At 41.5% G+C, this 19,789-nt stretch overlaps 1 protein-coding gene across 11 annotated transcripts in view; it reads left to right on the top strand.

The window, feature by feature from the left end:
• The window catches only part of Nbea (neurobeachin), a 558,554-nt gene that overhangs the window by 500,002 nt on the left and 38,763 nt on the right, over window positions 1-19,789 (top strand). For all 11 annotated transcript variants that reach the window (XM_006501527.4, XM_017319586.2, XM_006501520.4 and 8 more), the window contains 2 exons: window positions 2,697-2,849; window positions 18,006-18,173. In XM_006501527.4, coding sequence (XP_006501590.1) covers window positions 2,697-2,849; window positions 18,006-18,173 — 321 coding nt within the window. The remainder of the gene's footprint in view (window positions 1-2,696; window positions 2,850-18,005; window positions 18,174-19,789) is intronic.

The raw sequence follows: 19,789 nt of genomic DNA, 5'->3' as shown, positions 1-19,789 counted from the left end.
GTATCCTTCATTTACATACTACCTTTCACTGAAATCAGCTAGTCCAAATGATATTTTAAAGCAGTGAACAGAAATAAAACTTCAAACTTTATCTGCTGTATCAGCTCCTTCTCCATCAGAACCACTAAACTGCCCCCAATTTCTTGTCCAGGCGACCCTATTACAATTACTCTAGTGTTTTAAATCCTCTGTGACCTTGCCAATTAGCTGTTCAAAGTCAGATATTTCATGATAACTACTTTAAAACGCCTCTGTCTCGGGACTGTCGCCACTGTTGGAAATGTGAGCAGTTCCTTCAGATTTAAAACTCTTGCTGCTCCTTCCAGCAGTGTAGGTTACAGTCGGCTTCAGGAGCACATCCTACTAGGCTGTGTGAGGACGAGCAGGGACGGTCCTTGCTACAGGGTTATCCCCCAGGCCCTGGTATCACAGACTCCATGTGGCTCGTCCCCATCCCAGCTCAGGGCTATTGAACTGCAGCCCCTTGCCTGTGGGCTGTGTTTGTTGTTGGGAATGGCCAGCTGTGATGCCACCCTTTCTCTGTACCCAGACTACAGTACTACCCTGGCAGACAGTCAGCATGTTTGCTCACCTTACAGCTTTCCACTCAGCCCCTTCTCTCTTTCTCCTTCTATGTTTAGGTCTTTCTTTGAAATTTCATGTCACATATATAACTTAACTGGAATTCTCCCTTTCTCAGCAGCTCAGTGTGGCCTTGCTCAGCACTGGCCCTGCTCTGCGCCTTGCTGCTGCCCTGCCTTTGTCCCTCCTGCTGGTGCTTAGGCACGCTTGCACCCCTGTCCCCCACTTCCAAGCCCTACTTTGGCTTTGTTACCCAAATCTTTCTGTATTCAGTCATGACCATTGTTCCTGAAAATTAGTTGAGGAACAACCCAACTTATGCAGAATGCCCCCACATGGCACCTGTCCTCTGATCTACCCCACTACCCTCTACCCTCCCTTCTTACTCAAGTTTCTTAACCCTTTTTAACAAAGCTTTCTGATGGTCTCCTACCCCTTCCTTCCCCTGTAATTACCAGTGAAGTGTTTCTGGACTCATGCAAAGGGCCCTGCTCTCTTTTCTGCCCTCTCCTTCCAGAGCATGTGTGATCTTGCACTATAGCCACTGTTTACGTCTCGGCCCTTAGACCTGACTGACTTACTGGATACTTGGGCCATGACTTGTCATCACACTGCCTGGAACTCAAACTTTGCTCCATGAAAAAGTAAATGTCTGAGAAGTGTGTGATGGATTTTAGAAAGAGTTCTATCTAAGTGGTTTCATATAAGAAAACTGAGTCTTAATAAAGATAGCTCCATTTATCTAGAAAATTCATTTATGTACATCTTATTATGTTTCTGTAATTCCAGAGAAAATGAATATAGTTATTCCCTCCCTGTCATTTACAAATCAGAAGACTCAGTCTCAATCAGCTTCATACAGAGTCTTGCTAAGGTAGACACTGGATGCAAGAGTTGCTTCACCTTTATGGAAAATGCATGAAAGAAAAGCCCCCGTGTCTATGATTTAGAAAACTGAGGCCCTGTCTATTGGAGAACTTCTTATCTGCTGGTTTGACACTTTCCCTATACATCTCTGCAGGTGACCACATTAAAATTCCTATTTTAGGCAGTATTCTGTAAGCGTGGATTCTACAATATGAATTACTGTCGTGCTTTTTATGATGCATTATAATGCTAATATAACCCTCATCTTGAAACTTTAGGAGATATATATATATATATATATATATATATATACACACACACACACACATATATCACATTGTAGTTTATTTATTTTTTGACTTCTCTGGTTACTTAAAAATAGTCCGAAAATAAGACTTTTAAGATCTTCAAAAACATTTTTTCTCTATTCAGATCTATTCTAGTGAGGCATAAACCTAACATTGATACTTGGGTTCATCTTGAATCCAGGTATTTATGCCACGCACACATAGTAAAATAACTCATCTTTATATCCAGCTTATCCACAGTTATATTGAAACGTGACTATAATGTAAGTATGGGTGCTGTTGTATTCAGTGGTGGGTATTCAGGACGAAGTGGTGGTTGGAGTTGGGGTGTCACTGGTGAGTGCTGGCCTGGCAGGTGCCAAGCTCAAGGTTCTAACTTCAGCACTGGATAAAAAAATTATTTTGTAATTTAAAAGTAAAATGATGAATTTTACAAATATCATGTATTATAATTGGCAGAGTAATAAAAATCAAAAGTAGCAAGTATTGTGATTTTTTTAACAAAGCCTGGTAGTGAAATTTTAGCTGGGGTAGTTTGTTAATATCCATAAACGGTCCCTAAGCAGCATAGACTTGTACAGCTTCATACAGTCATCTGCTGGCGCTGCTGGAAACCGCTGTTGCTTTGTGCTCACTTCTCTCTGTGTTTGTTCATTTGCTTGCCTCCCCAGCATTCTAAGTAAGAACTTTTTCTACTCCTGAGCCACACAGGCCCTCAGCCCTGTGTACCTATTTCTTAGAATTCACAGTAAGAAAAAGATAATAAAGTAGTGAACTGTGTAAAAGAAATGGTTCATCTTCTCGGACTCCTAATTGTTTTTAAATGGAGAATATAAGGACTAAAATTAGGTCAGAGATTTGTCTCCTTTTATGGTTGGAAAAAGTTAATCATTTTGTTTAACTAGCTAATGAGCTACATCTTTTTTTTTTTCTGCGCAGGAACTAATTCCAGAGTTCTACTACCTACCAGAGATGTTTGTCAACAGCAATGGGTACCATCTTGGAGTGAGGGAGGACGAAGTGGTGGTTAATGATGTGGACCTGCCCCCCTGGGCCAAGAAGCCAGAAGACTTTGTGCGGATCAACAGGATGGTAAGAAAATTGGTTTCTACTAGAACAGGAATGAAGAAGTTTCCATCTTTTGTGGGGTTGGGGGAGGGAGGGTTGTTTGTTTGTATGTTTGTTTTTATCTATTGTCAAGGGTCTTTAACATCTGTAAATGCAAGTTTAAAACCTAAGAAGCAGTGACAGAATTCTCCTGTATGGTTCTGCTCGAATCCTTTGCTGTAAAGCAGGCTTCTTTGAGGAGGGTTGATGGGGTGATAATCCAGTTCTATGTGGTCCTGCAGGCAGAGACAGCTGGACAAGTGTGTGTTAACTAATGTCACACATTCGGAACGGTTGGAAATAAATGTCCTTTCCTTATTCTTGTCTACGGTAACAAGTGCACCTCCGTACTTTTCTCACTCATGGAAATATTCAAGAGAGGAGAAAACTTGGAGTGCTTCTATACATGGGAAGTTTGTGCTGTGTAATACATACCTTATGCTGTAGTGTACCGACCCTGGAAGCAAGCATCATCTCACAGCATCTTAAACAGACGCATGACAGAGTCCTGGTGTTCACATGCATATCTAAATAATGTCTCTGTGTGGGAATTTTATATGTGTATATATATAAATATAAATATATATGTGTGTGTATGTATATATATATATATATATATATATATATATAGAGAGAGAGAGAGAGAGAGAGAGAGTCCCCAGTTAAGGAGATTTTCATCTCAGTGTGTTTATCATGGCAGAAGAGGCGTACTGTAGTGTGCTGATACACTACAGAATAGTGACTGTGAAGACCAAGGCTTGACAAGCACATCTTTAGCCCTGTCTGCTCACTCCTGAGTCTCTTCACCTGTCTCATACATCTGTTTCCTCATTTTGTAGTTGATTTGGAGTCAGAATCCACATAATTTCCACACAGCACAATAGGAGTCATTTATCATGCAGTCCCCTTTTGGAACGAGTATTACTGATACATAATTGGCATATTGTATAATTCATACATTGAACAATTTAACACTAGTGGGTTTGGGCCTGTTCAGACCTATTCAATCCTCACCATAGTCAATTTGGTAGTATTCTGTCACTACCTAAAGAACCCACCAAACTGTTCATATTTTATCCTGTTTTCTCAGCTTCCCACCCACCCAGCCAGCCCAGCAAACTGACTTCCTGCCTCCACTATGTTTCTAACCTTCTGCCCTCCAGCCTCTCTGCCTGCTGTAGACACTTCACTCGCACAGTCCTAAGGCCTAGCTTTCTGGGCCCTTCCCACACTCTGCCTTATAGCTCACTCTTAGTAACGACGGTCTTATCTTACAGCTGTATTTTCTGTCTTTAAGAAATATCCAGTCTTTTGATATACTGCACTTTTAGGAATCACTGCTGCTATAATAATCCTACACCTAAAAGCACCACACTAGGAAGTGGGCATGGTGACACATGCCTTTTCATCCTAGCAGGCAGAGGCAGGCCAATTCCTGTGAGTTCCAAGCTAGCAAAGGCTACATAGTTTAACCCTGCTTCAGACCATTATGTGATATGGTGCTTTTATTTATTTTATTATCTGATTTTTGAACAGAAGTTGTGCATTCTGTAAGTTTTGTCCATATTCCCCCACTTCTCCTTGAACAGTAGGTGAGTATTTAAGTTTATACTTAGGCGGTGTATACTTCTCAGCTTGTGCACGTCACATCATTCCACGATATCATTGCATGATTCAGTGCAGACCATACCTACTGATGGCTGGTAAACACTTACTGAGTGAATGAATGTAGTTTTATTTCTGTAAGCGTGTGCAGACTGGTTTAGTCTAAATTACCCAAAATCAATGAATCCAGAAATGGAGCGGAAAGTTGTTGGGCCAGAGCCTTCACTGTACTTGCTGTGGAACAGAGGTTCTTGTGTGGCCTGATCAGTAAGTGCCCTTGCTGTGTCAGGCAGTGCCCCTGATTTGATTTTTCTTTTAAACATTTATAAACTGTCCCCATTGCAGACAGGAAACATGAGGACCAGCAGTGTTCACTAACTTATATAGGGCAATGGAGCTGGCAAATGGCAGAGCCAAGATTCAAGAACAGAAAAAAAAAAAACAGTAACTAACTGGTCTCACTGTAGCCAAAATACCAGCACTTCTGTGTCACCTCTCCCACTACCTCTGTGTCACCTCCCCTTCTGAAGTGCTGAGATTACCACAGCTCTACTTCTAGGTTAGTGATTTTTATTATGCACTCCCCTTTTCATTGTTAGGATCTTTTTTTCTTTTTGATGCACGTCATTCACTGATAAGGACAGCGAGCACACTGGCTTAGCATGGGCTGAGGAAAGGGATTAGTCACCTGCATAGCTACTGAATTTCACATTCCCCAAAGCAGCAGCGTTTCCACAAAAGCAAACTGACTCTGTACTAGGAAATGCATATGGTACTCTTGACATGTGACATTGTAGACAGAGCTCACTAGAGGCCATTGCTGTTCCCAAGTTCCAGACAAAGCCACATTTCCTGCTGGCAACGCGTCTTTCTCTGTGTCACACGTTTCATGAGCTGAGAAGGTACTTCAGAAAAGGGTTTATATTCTTAGTTAAAATGTACAACATTTTTTTAAAAAGTAAAACTTTGAGTAGACAGGTTAGTAAAAGTGAGCATTCTCCTGCAGGAAGGAAAAGGTCTAAACACTAGACAGGAAAGTGGCCTCCATTGTATCATCCACCCTATTGGCCTGATGTCTCTTTAGGAAGGCTCCTTGACTGTGGTAGATTGTGAAAAGTGTAGAGACATCTAGTTTAGCATTCAGAAAAGCAATCATCTATCCAAGAATGCCTTTTCATTGCAATGATTTGGTCAAACTTCATAAAAAGTAAAGAAGTCAGTAGAGAGAAAGCCAGTGTGTGGGCAACTCCTTCAGTTTTCACAAATCTTTGTCTTGGATCATCACCAGCAGATCCCAGAAAGAAACAGAGCAATGAACTACTCTGGTGTAGTAAATTCATTATTGCAAAACGTAGAGAAAGCCTGTGCATGATACTCTTCAGAAATTGGAGCACAGCCAGCCAGCGTGCTCAGTAGCAAGGTGCTGTCTGAGCTGTGAGAACCAAAATGATAGCAGGGAGGCTGCTATGAGCATGGCTGCAGGGAAGCTTCCAAACCCACATACAGCACATACTGCCCACAGCTCATTCTGGGGAGTTTACTGAGTATTTGACTACAGAGATACTGTGAAATGGGGCTTGTAGGAAAAAACAAACAAACAAACAAAAAACCCTTGCTTTTTAAAGACAGTGCTGGAAAAGTGGGTGCGAGAAATGTTAGGTCACTGTATGCAAAAGCAGCCTCATCCCACTCCATACAGAATATGGAGCAGCCATCCATCGACCTGAATATAAAGCCCACGATTGTAAACTGTCTAGAAAACATGTAAGAAGCGGTCCTTGTAGGTGTAGGTTAGGCAAAGTTACCCACATATGATACAGTTCACCCCTTTAATCCCAGCACTCAGGAGGCAGAGGCAGTCGGATCTCTGTGTGTTTAAGGCCAGCCTGGTCTACAGAGTGAGTTCCAGGACACCCAGCACTACACAGTGAAACCCTATCTCAAAAAACCCAAAACCCCAAAGAACAACAAAAACCAGAATACAAACACTGATGGTCAGGCTATCAGCAAACTTCTTTGTTTTGAACAGTGTTAAGAAAATTATAAGTGGTTGAAGTAATGAGCGCAGGGCTCAGTGGGTGAAAGGCTGCACATGCCAGACAACCTAAGTTTGCTCTCCAGAACCCACCAGATGAAAAGAGACAACCAACCCATACAAGTTCTCCTCTGTCTATTCACACACTTGGCGAATCACATGCACATGTGTGCATACACATACACATGTATAAATAAATGTAAAATAACAATCTAATGAAATAGTGGGGCCTGAAATTTGAAGAAAATAGTTAAAAACACAATAACTTAAAAGTATTTCTTAAAAAGTAAAGACAAAATAATTTTCTGAGCCCCCTGAAACACACACACAGATAGCATCTTCCCCCCTGAACAGTGTAGCCTGCTGGGTAGGCAGCCATGATCAGCTTTTAGCCCCTTACAATTGCCTTAGAATTTGGCTTTCTTATCACAGTCCATGAAAGCCATCCTGCCCAAGTCCCTGCTGTGCTCTGTGTGTGCAGTGACATCACACTATAAGTGATGCCAGTCAGTGCTATTAGTCCATGTGGCAGTTGGTGACACTGGAGTTGTGTCCAGGTTTTGGCTGTATTGGTAAGGCTGCTATGGACATTGATGTAATACCATTTTTCTATCATGCAAGTTTCCAGTAGAGGACAGGCTTTTATTTCTTTACAGTAGATACCTAGGAATGGGCTTGCACACAGAGTAAATTCTACTTAACATTTTAGCATTCTACTGAAATGTCTTCTGTAGTGACTTTGTCATCTTCTATCCCCACACACAAAGTGCTGCAGCTCATGTCACTTGTGCCTTCACCCACACATGACCTCCTGTTGTTGTTTTTGATTACAGTCACTTTACTGGACATGAAGTAAAATATTTTCATAATTTTAAGTTATCCAGTATAATGGCATTGAATACCTCTTTGTATGTTTATTAGATGCTAAAACATTTTTATATATTTTTAAAAGATAATGAGTGGTGACATTATAGATATAGCCTTGGCAGTTCTTCACTGGAGTAGTTTATCTGCTCCCCAAGTTAGTCATCTTATTTCAAATATGCCTAATGAATAGAAACATGGGTCCTGCTTTTGAAGACAAATTCCCAAGGCAAGCAATATCCTGCTTAAGGATTTGGGGCCTAGTAAAAGCTAATAATTATCTGGGCAAGAAACCACTAGGTAATTACAATTTGTAGAAACTAATCAAGCAAGATGATAGATTCTTAACTGAACCTGTAGAAAAATATGCGTGAGTCATTTAGTGTATTCAGTAGCAGTGCATCCAGGCCTGTGGATTGGCCTCCCTGGCTCATATCTAGATTTCCTGTAAATGGGATTCGGTGAGAGATTGTTATGGTTGTTTTTCTAATATATATTGCCACTTGTATTCCTTCCCTCCCTCCCCCTGAGAATAGCCTTTAAACCTTCTCCCACATTTAGACGTCAGTGAGCTTTCTGGATTGATAAGAACCAACCCAAGTTAGAACAATATGTCTAACCAGGATGCATGCTCCACTCACCCAGGTTCAGTGACATAAGCCTTGTGCCCTTTGAATCTGCAGCTATTTATGGGCACAGGAGCCCAAACAACCCAGCTGTGGCACTGGCAATTTTCATTTGCTATCCTAAGGATCTAACTCAGGCAAACACTTTGCCAACTGAGGTACTCCTGCCTAGCTCTTCTCCTCAATTCTAAACCAAATTCCTGCCATCTTACTAATTAGTCTAGGAAGACTTGTAAACTAATCTTTTGCTGTATGATGGATATTTGGGGATCTTCTATTGTCCCAGTCTCTGCTGTCTGCCTCTCAGGAGCCATGCCAGGATAAATAGACAGTTTGCACAAAGACCCAGCAAGCAGTGGATAGCTTCAGAAGTCTCCTCTCCTGGTCTTCCTTGAAGCAACTTTGGGAGGCTTAAAAAAAGAGCTCTCTTGTGCATCAGCTGGGTGATAGGTCTGAGGCCGCCAGCTTTGCTTCTGTGTTAGTGCTGACTCTAGGAATTCCTAAGAAGTAAAGATGTAAAGGGACATGTCACCAAGTGTGGCTACACCCATGGCTGCCACTCTGAGTGTCACCCTCCTGCATTTCTCCATCTTGAAGTCTACCTCCACAGCACAGATTCTCTGCTCTGGCCGGGTTCCGCAGCTGCTGATACAGGGTGATCATGTAGAAACCTGGCAAACAAAGAGTTAGCACTCAACATCACCAGCTTGCTGCAAGGTTCTAAGTTTTGCCAAAGGTACATTTATTTGGTGTGTGTTTCTATAATATAAAGAGCCTATACAGTGAGATGTGGAAGTATTTACGTCTTCTCTAAATTCTGTGATGACAACTACCATTCATTCAGTGTTGTGTTGGATTTTCTGTGTACTTGTTGGGTAGTTTCTGTAGGCTTCAGTTCCTCCAAAATAGGTTTATCGTTGTGCGTGCTCGAGCTTTCTGCTCTATTTGTAGTGGACACCAGGATTATCTCCAGTTATTCACATGAGTTCTTTTTAATGAGCCTCATGTGCAAAATGAGAAAATGAGAATGGCATATATCCCAGAGAAATAGCATTCACTGTGGTAAAAGTCCTTCCACTCTCTGTGGATTAAGATTCTATATCCATGAACATTCCCTGCTCTCCTCCTTTCAAGCTGTCATTACAAAATTCAAGGTAATGAAGAGAAAAATAATTACATGAAAAGGAAGGCATCACTGGTTTTTAAATGTGGATTTCACCACAGCGTGTGGAGCTAAGCAGCTGTCTGACGAAATGGCTTTTGATTTTCCACAGATCGTGTTCTAACTTTGAGCACTTGCTGCATTGTCATTTGTCTGTGGTGACTGCACAAGTTCATATAGTCCACACCTGTCGTTCTGCTCTTCAGTCACGGCTACCCTGTCCCCGTCCTTTGGCCTGTTCTGAGGCTCTCCTCATCCTACTGCCACACTTGGTGCTGTCGCTGGTGTTGTGGGCACTGACACTTACATACAGCTGCTTATATGCTGTGACACAGTGATCAGGATATGAATGCAGTGACAAAATTCTCTCATGGATGAGCTGTAGAATTCAATATTGGGACTTTTTAGAAAATAACTAGGACTATAATGCCATCGCTTTTTGTAGACATATCAGGAAATTCTAAAAGCTTTGTTTGCACATCGAACATACACTGGCTTAATTTATCTACACACAGCATAAGATAATCTCACCAGCTTCCTCAGGAAGCATTGATAAAGCCTTGTATTTGGTTCTAACTTGGTTAGCATCTGACCTCTTGACAAAGGACAGAAATAGAAAGTCTTTCTGATAGTATTACCCTAATGCTGGTTTCATTAATCATAATCTATCCATTTATAATTTGTTTTTCAAAAAGACCTTTCAGGGTGGCAAGTGAAAATCTCACCCAGCCCTCAGCCCTGCTGAGTCCTAGCACTGCTGGGCCAAATGCAGATCACAGGCCATGTCACCCAGCCAGGAAAGGGGCACTGAGGCCCTGTGTGTTTTCTCTTATTGTTTCATGTCCTTTGCAAATTTTTAATATTTTGAAAAAAAAGTCTCTCTTATAGTAGGTAGTAGCCTGAATTTGAAATATCTTACCAGTACATGAAACAACACTGTATTTATGAAAAAACACTGGTGGTGTCCACTTCACTTAACAAATAGCTAGTGAGTACTCCAGACAGTTCTACTAATTTGTAGGACATTGCTCACTAGGCAAGAATATCTGTGCTTATTTAGCTTCCTTTCAATTAAGACAGACCAACTTCCTTATGGAGGGAGGGAGGGGGAGGGAGGGAAGGAGGGAGGGAGAATAGCTGTATGAGTATGGCCAGTTCTAAGTTAAAGAGAAGTCAGAGAGGAGATAACTCAGGGAAGAGGTTGGTGTCTCCATTCTCAGGTGAGCTTGAGCCAACGGGGCTGGGGTGAAGAAGTAAGCCATTTGGCTCTCTAGAGAAAGACCTCTTCAGGCAGAGGAACATCTGGACAAAGCCCAGTGCCATGCATGCTTGGCCAGGAGGCCAGCGGCCAGAGTTGGGACAGTGAACAGTGAACAGTGTTGCATAGCGAAGGAGGACTGAGCAGCAAGAGGACCTAGCACCCAGGGCCTGTGGGCTCCATAAGCACTGACCAGTGGACTGAGCACAGTGTGGCATGGTCTCACATTCTAAATGCTGTCTTCTGGCTGCACTGAGAGTGCTGGGGCTACCAGGGTAGAGCTGGAATCCATCAGGAAGCATTTCTAGAGGTGCTGGGGACATGGAAGGGAGAGTGAAGGTAGTGAGAAGTTGTTTATCTGTCCTCTGTGATCGAATGCTACACCCTGCAGTGACCTCCATGACTTCTACTAGTGGCATTTTCCCTCAGTTCCTTCATGCAGGAGCAGTTGTAAGGTCAGACTAAGTTGCATAGCGGCTGCTTACGCATATCAGAGAATTATAATATTTCAGTTTGTTCTGCTAAGGTGAGGAGGAGGGGCTAGTGCTCGTTATTACCATGGCATGGGGGCAGGGATTCTAAACCGCAGGACAGGCTGAAGTCAGCATGCTTACCCCAGTAGGCTCCGATCTGTTCAGAACATAGAGAGCCTCTTATCCGTGAACCCTCCAAGGACAGTGTTTGGCATGTAGTAGTGGGCAGTCATTTAGGACAGGAGAGACATCAGATTGTTTTCACCCTGTTCTTTTGCTTGGGAAATGAGGTTTTGTCTTTGTGTCACCCTGTTCATAAAGTCTAGAACACTGTCTGTCTCAAGGCATAGTCTCTAACTGAGGATATACTCTATGCTTTGGAAACAATGAAGTGCTAGCTGGTAATTTTTAATCGCACTTTCCAATTTGAATGTAAATTGATTTCACAGGTAACTGTGTGCTGCAGCTACTGCTTGGTGCCAAGAGGGCATTTGTGTAGAGCACGCACACCGCTTTTCTCAATAAAAAAGACCTGTGAGAGAATTAACTCCAGACGAAGGATGGGCTCAACTCAGAAACACACAAGATGAAGTGCTCGCTCTCAGGCCAGTGAGAAAGGATCAGTTATACATGGGGGTCACACCCAAGCTTTATCTCCAAGAACCTTGATCTATATCCAAAAACCATGAAAACCTCCAGCAGCAGAGATGGGATAGAGTTTTTGAAAGCCTGCTATATGCAGGCAGGGCTATGCTGGCTAAGTTATGCAGGGAAGAGACTAATGGTGATGGTTGTAAGAGAAGGCACAGGGCATGGTGGCTTCAGAAGTCTGCTCTGTAACAGGCTACCATGCAATGGTTAGAGAAAGAGGCAAGGTGGATTGTAGTAGGCCGTTTGAAGAGCAGTGAAACCTAGGATGCCATCTTGGGTTATGGTGCCTCTAGCCATCAATCAAGTAATAGGATAATTTAAAACACATCCTCCACCACAGTCATTGAAAAGAGCTTTATTGAGCTTTGTATATAATCCCAGTGACTCAGGTCACTATGAGTTCAAGTCCAGATTGGTACACATGGCAAGTTCAAAGCTGTCCTGAGCCACATAGTACAGCCATATATAATTATGCTTATTTAAACAATAATTGAGTAATTAAAGTTTCAATTACTAAAATTTTCATGCAATCATGGGAGAGAAGAGCTAGCCTAGACATTTACAAAACTAAAATGTTTTTCAGATTATCTGCTTGAATACACACATCACTATTCAGGGAGTATTTTGTTACTGAAAGGAAATCATTGATAGCATAGGAAGATGGAATATTTTTATTTAGTATAGAAGAGATAGAAATTGCATTCCTGTATATAGAAGGATTCTCGCAGCTCATTTCAGTTCCCTTTGTTCTTTCTCATGGATTGTAGAGATGCTTTATCCCAAGTGCATAAGTGAGAGAATTCTCTCCCATCTAATACCCATGGGCAAAGATGGGGACGAGATGTAGGTGGGTGCAGTCCATCTGAAAGATACCATTCCACTTCACATCTCTCTTCACTTCCTTCCTCTCACATCCCAGGGGTAGAGTTATGGATGGGAAATTAGGTTACCTAGGCTTAAAGCGATTGCCTCTGCCTGGAGATGTGAAGGAGATGTTCAAGAAGCTATTAGGGCCATTATAACACTAATAGCTTAGTAATCGAGTATTTTTCCATATTTTCCAGTGTAAGCACCATACTAGGATCTTATTTCAAAGTGCAGAGTGAGTCTGTGCATGCAAACACAGCTCTGAGAAAACCAAATAAGCACAGCCGTGTGTTGAGTAGCAGGGTAAATACCGTTTGTGCAGCGAGCAGCCCGCGGTGAGGACCTCTTTTCTGGGTGAGGTTATAGCTAATATTAAGTTCCTACATACAGACACATTTGACTGTGAACTAGATTTAGCTTTAAACTGTTCTAAACTTGGGGTTTTTTCTCTTGCATAGTGATAAGCAAGGCACATTGTAATAGGGTTTTGTTCTCTTCATTCCTGCCTCATTTAATTTTAATTTTATGAATGAAAAGGCAAAGCTATCCAGAACACTTAACTGCCACTGTCACCTGATTCACCATGCTGCCTCTCTGTGTAGACTAGACTGGAGCAAATAACAGTAGATATCACAAAGATTCTGAGTTTAATTAAATATTATGAAAACCATGAACTGATAATAATAAGGTTTAGAGCTGAGGGAAAATGGATTAATAGCAAGCAAGATAATATAATGCATAAACGGATAACTGAATGAAAATTCTCTGCACTCTCAGAAAAATCCAAGGCCTCTATTTTTATTTGAATTCTACCAATTTTTCAGGAAATAATGAACTCAGTTCTTATGCAAGATGTCTCAGAAACCATGGAAAGCCATAGGATTATTATTCCAACAGTAATTAAGGGGAGAATTAAAAAAAGAACAAGTGCCAACGTCATAAACAACTACAATGCAAAAATACCAAGCAAAGTAGCATGGGAGGTGGCAGATGTATGTGTATGTATGAATGCCTCTCTCTCTCTCTCTCTCTCTCTCTCTCTGCCTGTGTGCATGCATGCATGTGTGTGCATTGTGCCTAAGTGGATTTTAACCCTTTAACATCAGGAACAGACGTGGGTGCTCCATCTCATTACTTCTGTTATCTAGAGCTGCTAAACTTGAGAATAGTTGTGCATGAAAAAAAGGTAAAGAAGCTATACTTGCAGATAATCAATAGTTGTCAGAAACAAAATTAGCTTAGAGAAATCAATAGCATTTTTTCTACATAATAAATAACCATATATTGAGTGTATCTTTTTACATGTACCGATTTCTTTTGTATTTTTTGGCTTTTAATTTTTCCATATATTTAGATTATATTCTTTCCCCTCTCCCAAGATCCCTACCCACTTGCCCACCCAATTTTACTCATAATCTATCTCTCTCTCTCCAACCCCCCCCCCCCGCTTGCCGAATCAAAACAAAATCCAAAAGGATAAAACAAAACAAACAAACAAAGAAAACCCAAGAACCATACAAATAGGTCTGTGTTATGTTGACCAGCTACTCCCTGTCATGGGTGCCTATTCTGGGGATGGTTGGTAATACCTAGTTAATACTCCATTAGTGAGAACTGACTTCCTCTCTCCTAACAGACATCAGTTACAGATAGCTCCTTGGTTCGGGTTAGGACTTTGTGCCCACTTCCCTTCCCAGTACTAGGATTTTGATTTGAATCTACAGATCTTAGAAATACACCAAAATTTTATGAATTTATTTAGGGGGAAATAAAACTTGACCAAGAACACCAAAAAAGTTATGGAGAAAATTTTAATTTTTATCTCTTGACATAAGTCATAGGAACTGATCTGTATAGAAGAGGATTTTTGGAAGTGTCAATGAATGAAACTAGTGTTAGTGTTTACAACTTAAGAGAAACAAGGATAGTTATGTAAATGCCTGGGTACACATAACTGGCTAGACACATACATACATACATACATACATACATACATGAATGAAAGAGTACAAGAAAGGAAGGGGGCAAGAGCAGAGGAGTGTGCAGCAGCCTAGAAATCAAGCAGACCCTGTCCCAGACTCAACAACAATAGGGTGTCTGAGATGAGTCTCAGAGATAGTCCAATATTTATTGGGCTTCAGAATTCTCTAATGACTCACTGTAATAAATATTTGCATGTAAGACCCCAACAGCTTTACATGCAAATAAAGCATGTTTGCAACACCACTTCAATAACTCAATGTGTGATGGAGAGATGGGAAAGATGGTGGAGTGGGTGGTGCATGAGCAGCAGACAGACAGAACTAGAGACAAGGTGGTTTTAGAAACCATGTAGATGTTTGTGGTCTGTGCTGCCACCAGAAACCATGTGGAAAACTATGATCTGTGCAAGGAATGGGCAAGGATGTGTCTTTTGCAGTGGTATAAATGACTGTAGGCTCTTAACAGAGAAAGAGAGACATTTAAAGCTTCTATGACAACACCCACCCCTCACACACATACTCACCACCAATAATTCCAGACAGAAAGCCATTGCTTCTGTGACAAAAAATGTGACAAAGATGCTGAAATGTAGCTCTTCACAGTTAATGGCTTCTGGCAGGAGGGATTTGAGTGGAGAAAGACTCAGTTATCTTTAGCAGGATAGCCACTGGGAATTTGACCATGCTCCAGTGAGTACAGGGGCAATGCAAATTGTACTTGGTGTGTTTTCTGGGAGTGGTGGAGGGCACAAGGATGAGAGGGTAGACTTTGGAGGAATGGGAAAGGAGTGTGACCTGCATGTGTTGTATGAAATCCCCAAATAATTAATAAAAATATTTTGTCAGAAAAAAAAAGGAGAGAGGAGAGAGAGAAGAAAGGGAGGGCATGCACAGTAAGGGAACAAAGAAAGGGAACACAAATGAACAGAACTGGTCTTTTTCTACATAGAGGATCATATTATTTAATAATGGCAGGTCTGAATATCACCACAAATACATATTTTCACACAAAACTCACAGCACACATTTTTGAGGAAATGACTTCTAGTTGCTACATAAAATAATAATGGATTCTGGTCTACTGTGAAGGAAAGTAGACTCTAGATGAACTAAAACCTTATATGTGAGGAGTCAGCCATCCTATGAGTCTGATGGGCAGAGATACAGAAAGCTACCTCCAACAGCAGAACTCCTCCCCCAGGCATGAACTACTAAATGAGTTGGTGGGCTCAAATGCAAAATGGATGCAGACACACCTAACAGGCAGCATCTGTAAGAGTATGCATGTGCACGGATTAAACCAGCAAGGAATCACTTCTGAAACTGTCAAAGTCTGCATTCCGCAACATAAAGACAGAAACTGCCATGCAAAAGTGAGTGGGGTAGGCGAGATGGTGAAGATGCTAAGAGCACTGCTGCTCTAGCAGAGGATCCAGATTCAGGTCCCAGCACCCACATGAGGCTGCACACAACCACTTTAATTCCAGTTCCAAGCAGTGGAATATGGTCTTCTGGCATGAGAGGTCATATGCACAAACATAGGCATAGAGCAACAACTTTGTGCATGTACACACACATGTAAAATTTAAAAATAAAGTGAGCAAAGGGTATGAATAGGTCATTTTTTGGGAGACCCAAAAGGCAAAGATGTCTTTAAAATATCTAATTTGTTACCAATCAAAGGACTACAAACCAAAATAACTAGTTATTATTTTGTATCTGTCATAGTAGCCAAAATTAGAAACGGAGGTAGCACCAAGGTGGCAGAGGCATATAGAGTCACAACAAATGGAAAAAACTGGGGACAGGACAGTCATTCTGAAGAGCAGCAGGCAGTGACTGGGAGGAGGAAAGAGACAACATGAGTGTGAGGTGAGGCTCAGGTCCTACTCCAGAAGAAATGTAACCGACATCCAAGAGCCCCAAGGGCTGCCCGTGCCCCAGGCCATGCCCGTGCCCCAGGCCATGCCCGTGCAGTGTGAGGAGGAGGAGCACAGGCTCCCATAGGCAGATCTTAGAACCGTACAAGGGACAAAATGTGTTCCTAGGCCACGGTTGTAGAGCAAATACTCAGAACAGAAGGAACATTCACTGTTTCACGCTTGTTGCATGTGGTGAGAGAGGAAGTGAAAGAAGGGTACTGAGATGAATAAACACATTTTAAACTCAAAAGTCCTGGAAAGCCATCATTCTCTCTGTCCCCATGATCTCATTAGCCATATCATTCAATAATAGCTTTATACTAGCAAAATAATAGTAAATTGGTAAATCTTTCAGTGACAGCTCTAAGACTGATTCCACATAGTTGAAAACAAACTTTCTTTAAGTATTAATTCACAGCTATTCTCGGTTCCTGGGGCGAGATTGGAATGTGGCCACTCAATAATCCCCCTGCATAATGGTCATCTGTTTTATCCTTCCATCCATTGGACTAGTGCTGAAGTGATCACTAACAATTGTACTGACTCCTAAAATTTACTAAATCACACAAACTGTAACAAATATAACCTGCAAAGAGTTAACCAATCACTTTATTTTTTGTCTCATTTCTCATATTCTGGTCTGAATGGTTATTTTAATATCAGTAAAAAGTGAAGGACCGAATCAGGAAAGGGATGCAGGGAATGAAGTATTAGGTGTGGGTGGTAGTGGAGAGGCACTGCCGAGAGTACAGTTTTGAGAGGATTCCTTTGAAAGTTATTGTTTGTTAATTGAAAGGATGCCAAAGTGGATTTAACCCCTTAGTAACTGGGACGAACAACCAGAGAGTGAGCAGATTCACACATTTACTGACAGCTGCGCTTTATGATGTATAGCTGTACACAGAGAATTTCTGAAGCTGGATACAGAACCTCCTTTGCACATGGGTGCAAAGCATCCTGCCTGCTTTGACCATATCAGAGGTGAAGGGCGTGAGTGGCTACTCCCCAGCAGCAAAGTGCCCACTATGGATTTTATCCAGGGATGAAATGAACTCCAGCCCATCTGTCTGGGGGTTTCCATTATCCTTCTCTTCCTTCTTCTCCTTCTCCTCCTTCTCCTCCTTCACCAGTAACACCACTTTCTCCTTCTTCGTCTTGTAAAGTCTTCTAACTCACAAATAAAAACATCACATAGCTGGTTTAAAAACGTGACTCACACACTTGCACAGCTTGCCCATTTCCAAACTCAGTACCTATCAGTGAACTAAATACAAAGGGCCTTTGTCTCCCCCGGCTCTCCACAGAAGCCTGTGTTCGTTGACTCCCAGATATACTTCCCCGCCACACACACACCACTCAACAGCAAACCTCCACAGTCCCCTGGTACTTCCCAGGGTCTGTATTGGCTGAGCCAATTCCAGGCATGAAGAAGGCATTCCTTCCTCTATGAACATTTTTGTGTATATAATGGAGCCAAGAGAATGGAAAGCATTTTTGTGAAGAAGAGACTTTTATTTAGCCCTGTGTCTTATTAAAGGTAGTCTTTTGCCACTTCTGGGGACTGAAGATATTATATATAAAATCAAAGACAATGTAAAGGCATAATGTCTTTGTTTATACTGAATGTCTCACAGTGAGAAAGTAATTTGGAACCTTTGCTAAATGTATGGTCTTATTATTCCTTCATTCATTTCAGGCCCTGGAAAGTGAATTTGTTTCTTGCCAACTCCATCAATGGATTGACCTTATATTTGGCTACAAACAGCGAGGGCCAGAGGCAGTCCGTGCTCTCAATGTTTTCCACTACTTGACCTACGAAGGCTCTGTAAACCTGGACAGCATCACAGACCCTGTGCTCCGGGAGGTAGGTGTCCTGAGCTGCTCCCAAAGTGTCGAACTTAATCTCTCAAACACACATCTGGCTCCCCATCTTTTTCTGTGTAAGTCTCCTTTCAGCCTGACTCTTTACTACACATAGATTTCATGGTTTGACAAATATAAAAAATGGAGATATATCAAAGGGAAACAATGAGACCAATATGTTGAGGGTTGTTTTTTTGGTTTGGTTTGGTTTGGTTTGGTTTGGTTTGGTTTGGTTTGGTTTGGTTTGGTTTGGTTTGAAATACAGACAAATTTTAATGCAGAACTGTAATTTTACTTCAGCTCTCCATTAAAATGCATTACATGTTGTTAATGGGTGAGGCTTAGGCGAATATGTAACTATGAGGAATTCACTAAAATAATCAGCAGCATAAGTTTTTAAAAACAAAATCAACTTTGCCAATTTCTAGGAGGAACATTCAAAGAGATATAGCAGTGTAATGGATGCTGTTGATGCTGTCCTCGGCCTGAACTGTCAGTTGGGGATTGCAAGTATTCTAAGCGAAAAAGTCATATTAAGTAGCATTTAAATAGCTTCCCAGGCATACAATGACTTCGGCTAGGTAGGCAGGATAAAGATGCAGCAGCTGCTAGGTAAGTGTTGCTCCAAGGAAACTATATCCCTGCCCTCCATCCTACCCACAATCTGCCATCTGCTGTATGCAAAACAAAACATCATGGCTACATCTCCAGGCACTGGAATGCTCTTTCAGTTTTCATTTCAGAGGTAGAAAATGTACAGATTGGCAATGAAGCTCTCTTAAAAAATCTTGTTTCCATTTCTTACATGTGCCATAAAATAAAGACTCCATTTGCATGGCTCCAAGCAGAGAAGAAAGGAAGGAGAGAATACATGAGCATTGCTCATTGGTCGCTTAGGGCAGAGCACTTGGAGAACACATCCCACATGTTATTAAAGGCAGTGTTGCGCAGTAACATATGCACAAGGGAATGGGAGCAGACAGGGGGCTGGTGGTCCAGGAAGAACCCAGGTATTGTGAAATCATTTGATGAAGTGAGAAATATCCTCCAAAGATCACTATACTTGCCTAATTTAGTGCTTTCAGTTGTATATAAAATTTAATCAGCTTATTTGATATGAGAAAATTCTTATACCCCTTTGCTCAACATGGGCCCATTTTATAAATTCTTTACAAATAAAATTCATCTTTTTCAACCAACCAACTGGTTTTTTGTTGTTGTTTTGGTTTGGTTTGGTTTGGTTTGGTTTGGTTTGGTTTGGTTTTTGCTTTTTGAGATAAGGTCTCACTCTGTAATCCTGAATGACCCAGAACTTTCTATGTAGAGACCATTCTGACCTGGAACTCATAGAAATCCATCTGCCTCTGCCTCCTGATGCTGGGATCAAGGGTGTTCACTATCTTCCCAGCCACAATGAATACTTTTATGACCAGAAAAGGGAAACTGGAATAGATCATTCTTATACTCCAAGTCCAGTTAGACTTAAGGCATCGTTTTCATGGCATCTCTGGTCCTGGGTATTTTGTTGTGCTTTTCCCCTCCCCAACAAAGTTCTGTATGTAAAAGGGAAATCACAGGCTGATTGTTTTGGACAAAATACAAATCTGAGCATATTGA

Source organism: Mus musculus, chromosome 3 (genome assembly GCF_000001635.26).
Source record: "Mus musculus strain C57BL/6J chromosome 3, GRCm38.p6 C57BL/6J".
NCBI classification, from domain to species: Eukaryota; Metazoa; Chordata; class Mammalia; order Rodentia; family Muridae; genus Mus; species Mus musculus.
Note: the sequence above shows the minus strand (reverse complement) of the source record. Positions and strands in the feature narration are given on the sequence as shown.